This window comes from Ranitomeya variabilis, chromosome 1 (genome assembly GCF_051348905.1).
Source record: "Ranitomeya variabilis isolate aRanVar5 chromosome 1, aRanVar5.hap1, whole genome shotgun sequence".
Lineage (NCBI taxonomy): Eukaryota > Metazoa > Chordata > Amphibia > Anura > Dendrobatidae > Ranitomeya > Ranitomeya variabilis.
In genome coordinates this window covers 705,872,386-705,883,595 of record NC_135232.1, presented here as the reverse complement: position 1 = coordinate 705,883,595, position 11,210 = coordinate 705,872,386, and the positions used below count along the sequence as shown (strand labels likewise).

General features: G+C 48.2%; 1 protein-coding gene across 1 annotated transcript; it reads left to right on the top strand.

The window, feature by feature from the left end:
• The first annotated feature begins 8,449 nt into the window (after positions 1 to 8,449).
• On the top strand, positions 8,450 to 10,035 carry LOC143818382 (uncharacterized). Its single transcript, XM_077299727.1, has 3 exons — positions 8,450 to 8,809; positions 8,912 to 9,062; positions 9,149 to 10,035. Exons 1-3 carry the CDS (start codon positions 8,761 to 8,763, stop codon positions 9,456 to 9,458), a joined length of 510 nt encoding a protein of 169 aa, XP_077155842.1. The 5' UTR covers positions 8,450 to 8,760; the 3' UTR covers positions 9,459 to 10,035.
• Positions 10,036 to 11,210: the final 1,175 nt, after the last annotated feature.

Here is an 11,210-nt window from a genome sequence, read left to right as displayed (position 1 = left end):
TCTGAGATCCTCTACCACTAGGATCATAACAGCCCCCTATCATTTCATCATGTGCAGTGCCCCGTCAACCACACTTCATCATTTGCAGCCCCCTATCATTTCATCATGCGCAGTGCCCCCTCAAGCACACTTCATCATCTGCAGCCCCCTATCATTTCATCATGTGCAGAGCCCCCTCATCCACACTTCATCATCTGCAGCCCCCTATCATTTCATCATGCGCAGTGCCCCCTCAAACACACTTCATCATCTGCAGCCCCTATCATTTCATCATGCGCAGTGCCCTCTCAAACACACTTCATCATCTGCAGCCCCCTATCATTTCATCATGCGCAGTGCCCCCTCAAACACACTTCATCATCTGCAGCCCCCTATCATTTGATCATGCGCAGTGCCCCCTCAACCACACTTCATCATCTGCAGCCCCCTATCATTTCATCATGTGCAGTACCCCCTCTAACACACTTCATCATCTGCAGCCCCGTATCATTTCGTCATGCGCAGTGCCCCCTCAACCACACTTCATCATCTGCAGCCCCCTATCATTTCATCATGCGCAGTGCCCCCTCAACCACACTTCATCATCTGCAGCCCCCTATCATTTCATCATGCACAGTGCCCCCTCAACCACACTTCATCATCTGCAGCCCCCTATCATTTCATCATGCGCAGTGCCCCCTTAAACACACTCCATCATCTGCAGTCTCACTCTCCCCCCACCTCACCCATTTAAAAAAACAAAAATAAAAATGTTTTTTATACTTACCTCAGTCGTTCCCGGGGCATCTAGTGTTTCCAGCAGTGAAGCAGCAGCTAGAATGTATGGGCTGCTGAGAGGACCTGACAGGAGCCCATACATTCTAGCACATTCACTACTGAGACTGCTAGAATCAGAGGCGTAGCTAGGGTTTCAACTTAGGGGGGGCGAAACATCTGAGTGGGCCCCTAACCAGCTAACCCTGATTACAGCTACGGTTGAGCACTTATTGTGAATATAGGGGAACCTCAGAATATGACCCTACTGTTATTGAAAATAAATCTCTATACAAAAACGAACATTGATTTTACTGCCATATTGTGATAATATGCAACTTTGATGGTCACAATACTCCGAGTGCCCCTATAACAATGATGCTTAAGTGCCCACTTAACATTTAATAATGTCCCCTAAGTTCCCCCTTGTACTGCTCCATTATACACAGTATGGTGAGCTTAAAGCTTCCATATACACTGTATAAGGCCCCCACAGCTCCCCTATACACAGTATAATGATTCTATAACTCCCCCATACACCGTATGATGTTCCCACTTCTCCCCTATTTACACAGTATGATGTTCCCACTGCTCCCCTATAGATAATGAGCCCAATGCTCCCCTATACACAGTATAATGCTGACAGAACTCCACTATAGAAAGTAGAATGCCCCCCAGAGCTCCCCTATATACAGTGTAATGGGCCAACAGCTCCCATATGCACAATATGCCTTCACAGTTTCCTATACACAGTATGATGGGCCGGCAGCTCCCGTCAAACAGTATGATGTCCCTCACAGTTCTCCTGTACACAGTATGATGGGCCCACAGCTTCCTTATACACAGTATGATGGGCCCGCAGCTCCCGTATACACAGTATGATGGGCCCACATCTCCCTTATATGTAGTATGATGGGCCCGCAGCTCCCATATATACAGTATGATGGGCCCGCAGCTCCCTTATACACAGTATGATGGGCCCACAGCTTCCTTATACACAGTATGATGGGCCCGCAGCTCCCGTATACACAGTATGATGGGCCCACAGCTCCCTTATATGTAGTATGATGGGCCCGCAGCTCCCATATATACAGTATGATGGGCCCGCAGCTCCCTTATACACAGTATGATGGGCCCACAGCTTCCTTATACACAGTATGATGGGCCCGCAGCTCCCGTATACACAGTATGATGGGCCCACAGCTCCCTTATATGTAGTATGATGGGCCCGCAGCTCCCATATATACAGTATGATGGGCCCGCAGCTCCCTTATACACAGTATGATGGGCCCGCAGCTTCCTTATACACAGTATGATGGGCCCGCAGCTCCCGTATACACAGTATGATGGGCCCGCAGCTCCCTTATACACAGTATGATGGACCCGCAGCTCCCGTATACACAGTATGATGAACCCGCAGCTCCCGTATACACAGTATGATGGACCCGCAGCTCCCATATACACAGTAAGATGGGCCCACAGCTCCCTTATACACAGTACGATGGGCCCACAGCTCCCGTATACACAGTATGATGGACCCCAGCTCCCTTATACAGAGTATGGTGGGCCCGCAGCTCCTGTATACACAGTATGATTGACCCCCAGCTCCCTTATACACAGTATGATGGGCCCACAGCTCCCTTATACATAGTATGATGGGCCCGCAGCTCCCGTATACATAGTATGATGGATTCACAGCTCCCGTATACACAGTATGATGGACCCCCAGCTCCCTTATACACAGTATGATAGGGCCGCAGCTCCTGTATACACAGTATGATGGGACCACAGCTCCCTTATACACAGTGTGATGGGCCTGCAGCTCCTCTATACACAGTATGATGGGACCACAGCTCCCTTATACACAGTATGATGGGCCCGCAGCTCCCTTATACACAGTGTGATGGGCACGCAGCTCTCTTATACACAGTATGATGAGCCCACAGCTCCCTTATACACAGTATGATGAGCCCACAGCTTCCTTATACACAGTATGATGGGCCCGCAGCTCCTGTATACACAGTATGATGGGCCCGCAGCTCCCGTATACACAGTATGATGAGCCCACAGCTCCCTTATACACAGTATGATGGGCCCACAGCTTCCTTATACACAGTATGATGGGCCCGCAGCTCCCGTATACACAGTATGATGGGCCCACAGCTCCCTTATATGTAGTATGATGGGCCCGCAGCTCCCATATATACAGTATGATGGGCCCGCAGCTCCCTTATACACAGTATGATGGGCCCACAGCTTCCTTATACACAGTATGATGGGCCCGCAGCTCCCGTATACACAGTATGATGGGCCCACAGCTCCCTTATATGTAGTATGATGGGCCCGCAGCTCCCATATATACAGTATGATGGGCCCGCAGCTCCCTTATACACAGTATGATGGGCCCACAGCTTCCTTATACACAGTATGATGGGCCCGCAGCTCCCGTATACACAGTATGATGGGCCCGCAGCTCCCTTATACACAGTATGATGGACCCGCAGCTCCCGTATACACAGTATGATGGACCCGCAGCTCCCGTATACACAGTATGATGGACCTGCAGCTCCCATATACACAGTAAGATGGGCCCACAGCTCCCTTATACACAGTACGATGGGCCCACAGCTCCCGTATACACAGTATGATGGACCCCAGCTCCCTTATACAGAGTATGGTGGGCCCGCAGCTCCTGTATACACAGTATGATTGACCCCCAGCTCCCTTATACACAGTATGATGGGCCCACAGCTCCCTTATACATAGTATGATGGGCCCGCAGCTCCCGTATACATAGTATGATGGATTCACAGCTCCCGTATACACAGTATGATGGACCCCCAGCTCCCTTATACACAGTATGATAGGGCCGCAGCTCCTGTATACACAGTATGATGGGACCACAGCTCCCTTATACACAGTGTGATGGGCCTGCAGCTCCTCTATACACAGTATGATGGGACCACAGCTCCCTTATACACAGTATGATGGGCCCGCAGCTCCCTTATACACAGTGTGATGGGCACGCAGCTCTCTTATACACAGTATGATGAGCCCACAGCTCCCTTATACACAGTATGATGAGCCCACAGCTTCCTTATACACAGTATGATGGGCCCGCAGCTCCTGTATACACAGTATGATGGGCCCGCAGCTCCCGTATACACAGTATGATGAGCCCACAGCTCCCTTATACACAGTATGATGGACTCACAGCTCCCTTATACACAGTATGATGGACCTGCAGCTCCCGTATACACAGTATGATGGACATTTACTCATCCTCCGGCGTATTCAGTATTTTGTGGCACTGCTGCAGTGCCGCTGCTCAAACTTGTGAGCGCAGCTTCTGACAGGCCAGAAGTTAGAAGCTATGTCACAAGCGCTCAATGTTAGACTATGAGGCTATGTGCACTTTGTTGCGGATTTACTGCGGATTTCCTGTGTTTTTTTGTGCAGATTTCACCTGCGTTTTACCACCTGCGGAATCCTATACAGGAGCAGGTGTAAAATGCTGCGGAATCTGCAAATAGAACTGACATGCTACGGAAAATACAATGCAGCGTTTCCGCACCATGTGCACTGTGGATTTGGTTTTCCATAGGTTTAAATGGTACTGTAAACCAGATGGAAAACTGCTGCAGATCCGCACCGTGTGCACATAGCGTGAGAGTGAGAACGAGGCCAGAACGAGGCTCCCACAGACTCACACTGATTAGTGACCTCTGCGCTGCTCCATGAAACACTGGAGCCTCGGACAGGTCACAAACTGCAGGAGACGGAGCCGAGCGGAGACTAAAACAGATGAAGACGCCAGAAGGTGAGTATCAGACAGGGGGCAGGGGACGGGGATTTTCAACACCTGGAAGTGGTGCTGTAAATATGATGCAGCTCTTGGTTACTGTATGCGGGCTCCTTATACTAACACTCATAAAATATCCAGGTGGTACGTATCAAAGGCCCCCTACCCCCCATCTCCAGCCTCCCCGTACATATACTATCATAACATTATAATATTCAGCCCCCAGTGACCTGTCCCCCTCCCCCACAATACCCCCATCGTCTCACATCCACCCCTCAGTGCCCTGTCCCACCTCACCCACCTTCAGCCCCCACAACACCCCCATGGTCTCACATTCACCCCCCAGTGCCCTGTCTCCCCTCCCCCACAATACCCCCATGGGCTCACATTCACCCCCCAGTACCCTGTCCCCCCTCACCCACTTTCAGCCCCTACAATACCCCAACGGTCTCATAGTGACATACCTGAATTTAATAAACCTAAAATGTCCCATCCCCACTTACTGATAAAGTTTGCACTGCAGGACCAGGAAGTGTCAGTGAAATGCAGGGTGTGGGCACTAGGACCCAGAGTGCCTGAGCCAATCCCAGCGTGCACAGAGTGAAGAAAACTGCAGCCAGGGAAAGCTTCATGATCAGGTCAGAGGGGGCGAAACCATTCACTGCAGGGGGGAGACTGCAGCCGGCCACTGTGCTAGTAGCCAGCGTGCAGCTTGTCAGACGGGAGCAGACGTTATACTGCTCTGCTCCTATGCGGTGTTCTGCCTCGTCACAGAGGTGGCCCTGCCCTGGCTCCCCGTGGGCCCCTTCATGTGACAGGGCCCGGGGCGATGGCCCCCCCTTCCCCCCCCCCTACGCAACTGGCTAGAATGGATGGGCTGTAGTCAGGACCTGCAGGGAGCCCATACATTCTAGCTACAGCCGAGCAGGAGCTGTGCAGCCGACTAGGTAAGACGGCCGTGCACAGCTCCAAAACGGCTCCCGGGCCCCAGCACCGACATGTGCGCCGCAGTGCACGATGGGGCCCGATCAGTAGAACCACAACAGTGGGGCCCCGGATCTGCGGGCCCCTCTGTGTACTGCTGCTGACCGGGCCCCATACAGCAGTAATGGCTGCCCTGTTTCCTGGTGTCTGTTCGCCCTGATCCAAGATGGAGTCTTGGATCTCACCCTGTCATGGAACTTCCTGTCTGTCCTGATTATTTAACCCTCCGTCAGGGGCAACTGATCTGACAGGCGCAGCTCACTTAGTTTCATTTCTCTATTTTCAGTGGTTTGTCAGGGAAACACCATCCTCCCAGTACCTTCCTAACTTTAAGGCCATGTTCACACAGTGTGTTTTTTACTGCGGAGCCGCAGCGGTTTTGCCGCTGCGGTTCCGCAGCTTTTTTCCATGCAGGGTACAGTACAATGTACCCTATGGAAAACAGGAACCACTGTGCACATGATCCTGAATTTCAAAAAAAAAGCCGCGCTGAATAGCTGCGGGAAAAAAGAAGGAGCATGTCACTTCTTTGTCCGAAACAGCAGTGGTTCTGCACCCATAGACCTCCATTGTGAGGTCAAACCCGCAGTAAAACCCGCAGATCAAAAATATATCTGCGGGTTTTATTGCGGTTTGTGGTGCAGAACCGCTGCAGCAGGAAGTGCGGGGAAGCGGGAGGAAGTTGGTGCGCGGAAGTGCGTGGGCGTAGTGTCGTTCCCGAAGAGACTGTCATGGAGGCATACCGTCGCATGGGGATCGATGTCGGGCGTCTGATTGATTTGGTATATGTGTGTGTTAGTGTGTGTATGTGTATGTGTGTGTGTGTGTGTGCGCGTGCGTGTGTGTGTGTGTCCCCATGCGACGATAGTGCCACCATTGTGATAAGTCGCCGTATGGGACTACTACTCCCATCCGGTATTAGGATGGGAGAGTTGTCCCTGTGTCCGGCGACTTAGCACAGTTGTAAAGTTACACAAAACACACACAATACACATACATGACACACAGTACAGTACATACAACATATAACACAGAGTATATACTCACCAACAGCACACTTGTAGGTGAAGCCCTCGATCCTCCAGGAAAAAATCACAAAATAAAAAATAAAATTCATACTCCCTGTCCGCAGAATCCATAAAACGAGTGTCCCACGCCGATCCCCTGCTCTCCGGCGATACACTGCCAGGAGCGAAGCTCCTAGCAGTGTATCGCGTACTGTTCCGGAGTTCAATGGCTCCGGCGTCTCGGTTAACGGCAGTACAGCTGCGTTGAACTTTCCCACGCAGCACTGCCGTTAAGCGAGAGTGCCGGGGTCAATGACCGCCGGTAAACTCGCTCGCGCATGCGCAGTGACACACCGACAGGAACTATGGCTCCTGTCAGTGTGTTGCTGCAGCCGTGGAGAGCAGACATATCTCTGGATGTGTCTGTTCTCCATGGAAGATCTTCGTGGGACCCTCGATGGATTTCTGCGGACAGGGCCAGGGAGTATGAATTTGTTTTTTTATTTTGCCTCTTTTTCAGGTCGAGGGTCTTCCGGACGGATTGAGCGTTTAATAAAATTTGGTCAAAAAGTGGGTGTCTTTATTTCATTAAAATATTTTTTTCTAGTCTTCGTGGGTTTTTTTAACCCTTTCATTGGCTTAATAATGGATAGGCGTCTTATTGACGCCTCTCCATTATTAACCGGGCTTAATGCCACCTTACAATAGCAAGGTGGCATTAACCCCTCATTACCCCATATCCCACCGCTACACGGGAGTGGGAAGAGAGGGGCTAAGTGCCGGAATTGGCGCATCTTTTTGATGCGCCTTTTCCGGGGCGGCTGCGGGCTTATATTTGTAGCCAGGGGGGGGCAAATATCCATGGCCCCTTTCCTAGGTTATGAATATAAGCCCACGGCTGTCTGCGTAGCCTTTCTGGCCTAAAAATATAGGGGGACCCCAACACTTTTTTTTTTTCGGGGCCCCCTATATTTTAGTGCCAGAAAGGCTGCGCAGACAGCTGTGGGTTAATATTCATAGCCTGGGAACAGCCATGGGTATTTTAACCCCTTCCCGGGCCTCAAATATTGGCCCACGGCTGTCTGCCTAGCCTTTCTGGCCTAAAAATATAGGGGGACCCCAACACTTTTTTTTTTCGGGGCCCCCTATATTTTAGTGCCAGAAAGGCTGCGCAGACAGCTGTGGGTTAATATTCATAGCCTGGGAACAGCCATGGGTATTTTAACCCCTTCCCGGGCCTCAAATATTGGCCCACGGCTGTCTGCCTAGCCTTTCTGGCCTAAAAATATAGGGGGACCCCAACACTTTTTTTTTTCGGGGCCCCCTATATTTTAGTGCCAGAAAGGCTGCGCAGACAGCTGTGGGTTAATATTCATAGCCTGGGAACAGCCATGGGTATTTTAACCCCTTCCCGGGCATCAAATATTGGCCCACGGCTGTCTGCCTAGCTTTTCTGGCCTAAAAATATAGGGGGACCCTATGTATTTTTTTTTGGGGGGGTCCACATATATTATAGTAACCCTTTAATAGGATTAATAATGGATAGGCGTCTTATTGACGCCTCTCCATTATTAACCGTGCTTAATGCCACCTTACAATAGCAACCCTATCATTAACCCTAGGATCCCTTTAGGGGTAGGGTTAGGGTTAGGATCCCTTTAGGGGTAGGGTTAGGGGTAGGGTTAGGATCCCTTTAGGGGTAGGGTTAGGGTTAGGATCCCTTTAGGGTTAGGGGTAGGGTTAGGATCCCTTTAGGGTTAGGGGTAGGGTTAGGATCCCTTTAGGGGTAGGGTTAGGGGTAGGATCCCTTTCGGGTTCGGATCCCTTTAGGGGTAGGGTCCTTAGGGTTATGAGCCCTAACCCTACCCTAACTATTTCAGTTTATAGGGTTTTTTACTTAATGTTGTTGATTGGCGCACGCACCGCTCAGGATTGACAGCGCCAGAGCTAGTAGTAAAACAACTGCACACGAACGTTTTTATTGGTGTTTGTGTTTTCAGTTTGTGCTTGTGTTCATTTATTAGGGGTTACTTTGATATATTTCAACTTTTTAAAAGCATTTGTGTAACATTACTTGGTCGTTCTATAGATTATGAGATGACACTATTGTATTCATTGTAGGTTCGTGATTATCCGGCCCTGTGGGACCCTTCAGATGAATCCTATAAGGATAAATACTTTAGGGAACTCGCGTGGACCAAAATAGTTCGCGACATGTTCCCGGATTGGGACAAATATCCTGGGGCAACACAGCAGAAAATAGGTAATTATAATTACATTTATTTAGTAAACCTTGAGTATATTAAAAGTATAATTTGTTTAGATCTCTAAAAAATTGTTGTTTTTTGGAACCTTTTTTTGGTAGATAAAGATGTGAGGCAACGTTGGCGCTCCATCAGAGACCGATTTACCAAATTTCTAAATGACTGTTCAAAGAGTGGCTCTTCGCCGAGCAAAACAAAATTCCCCTTCAGTGAAGAGCTACAGTTCATTGTGACCAGCAGGACATTGAGAAAGTAAGTTAAAATCCACTCCACAAGATTATTTATATATAATATGTTGTGCTAAAAATTTTATTAATGATCTTTTTTTCCCCCCACAGGACGGAAGGAAACATGTCTGCAGCTGATTTCGAGGACAGCGACACAGAGGATGGAGCAGGCAGTTCCTCTGGAGTGGGAGGGACCATCTCTCCCTCCATTCCCACAGCTTCTGCTGAATCAACATCCACTTCAACAGCTGCTGCATCCACATCTGCTTCAGCAGCTGCTGAAGCATCTGATTCCGTAGAAGCTGTGAGAGTGGAGAAGAGAGCTGTCTATCCAGTGGCAGCAGACAAAAAAAAACAAAAAAAAAAGAAGAACCAAGAGGACCAAACGGTTCAAATTGCCTGTGACACCAAAATCAACTAGCGACGACCATTGCGACTCGTTTGCACTAACAGTCGCAAGAAAAACACGCTCCCTGCCACCGGATAGACAATCTCTTTTTATGTCTATGGTCCAGATATCCCTCACTGCTCTGGAGGACCCTGCTCCTATTTCGCCATACAATGAGGTTCTGATGGGGGTGTTGGGACTTTTCAGGCCCCGACACAGAACACCTGAAACACCAGCTACAAGACCCCAGTATTTGGCCAACAGCCAAGGAAGTTATGGAGATAGAGGCAGCCAAGGAAGTTATGGAGATAGAGGCAGCCAAGGAAGTTATGGAGATAGAGGCAGCCAAAGACGTTATGGAGATAGAGGCAGCCAAGGAAGTTATGGAGATAGAGGCAGCCAAGGAAGTTATGGAGATACAGGAAGTTCGCAGCAGCTGGGGGGAGCAACTTCTCAAACAGAGGGAACAAATTTCCTCGATTCTCCAGAGTACACCTTTCTTTATTGAACGTAAATTGGGCTACAGGTCCAGTTGCACAGAAAACCACAAGAAAAACGAAGTTCATCATATGTGATAATCGGTAAACTTATCAGTTTATTGAAAATAATAAAAATGAACAAAACATAATATAACAGAAAAACCGTATTGGTATTCAAATAATAGGGAACAGGTGCACCAAAACATCCACTATCACATTACAGGAGGGGAGAAGGACATGCGTTGTCAAATGAGTAAAAAATATAACTGAGTACTGGCACTGGAGGTCTCAATAGAGATGTACAGGGACACATAACTCCTTTGACAACTCCTGTCCTTCTCCCCTCCTGTTATGTGATAGTGGATGTTGTGGTGCACCCGTTCCCTAATATTCGAATATTTCAGTATTAAAACGGTTTTTCTGTTATATTTTGGTCATTTTTAATATTTAACAAAAAACTGACGATTTTAATGATTATCCGAGAAATAATGTTCTTATTTTTTCTTGTGGATTTCTTGTGTTTTTTTCTATGACTATGGTGTCCAGACCTGAGCTTTTGTTTGTAGCTCCAGTTGCATGTTGGCTTTGAAAGGGGCTGTTTATATTTTTTTTTTTTCAAATTGAAAAATCAATTGTAAAAATTACCACTAATTTGTGTTCTTTAAAATAAATTTTTGTTTTCAAAAAATATTCTCTTCTTTTTAGACAATGGGGACAAGGCCGCTGTCCTGGGTTTATGGGCTATCGATTAGTGGTTTAGGGGTTGATGTGTTAACTATTGTATATCTCATACTGCTGTTAATTTATGAAAACACCACACATTTTTTTGACATACAAAGAAACAAACCAAATTAAACCCAAATATTTTTTTTATTTAAATTACAACCAAATTTTTTTTTCTTTTTTTGGTAACATGGAAAAAAAATTTTTGGAAACAAAATTTTGTGTTGATTGCTGTCGTTTATCATTCTTCATGATCTTTTCACAACTGTTAGCAGCGATGTCGGCAACTTTTTGGGAACGGTCAGTGTAGATGCATCCTTCTCTGCTGGTCAGGCTGCTCAACACCAGCACAGGAGTATTGCCAGTGCACGGCACCTTCTGGACTCATAAAGTAGTCAGTGAAGGATTCTCTCACACGCACACCAGAGTTGGACGGCCTGCCCAGACCCCCGTTGACAACTGGATTAAATACTGGCTGCTGGTACTCCACATCTACGTCAGTGTTGTACTCACGAGCATAGTCGTGGAGTACACAGCAAGCCTTTATCACAGCATCAACGGTGTCTGTGTCCAACTGAATGGC

What these genes read in the sequence shown, in the direction of transcription:
- LOC143818382 (XM_077299727.1), top strand. Translation starts at nt 8,761, where the DNA reads ATGTTCCCGGATTGGGACAAATATCCTGGGGCAACACAGCAGAAAATA. An exon ending in GGCAACACAGCAGAAAATAG is followed by an intron (nt 8,810 to 8,911) that starts GTAATTATAATT and finishes TTTTTTTGGTAG; the next exon opens with ATAAAGATGTGAGGCAACGT. An exon ending in ACCAGCAGGACATTGAGAAA is followed by an intron (nt 9,063 to 9,148) that starts GTAAGTTAAAAT and finishes TTCCCCCCACAG; the next exon opens with GACGGAAGGAAACATGTCTG.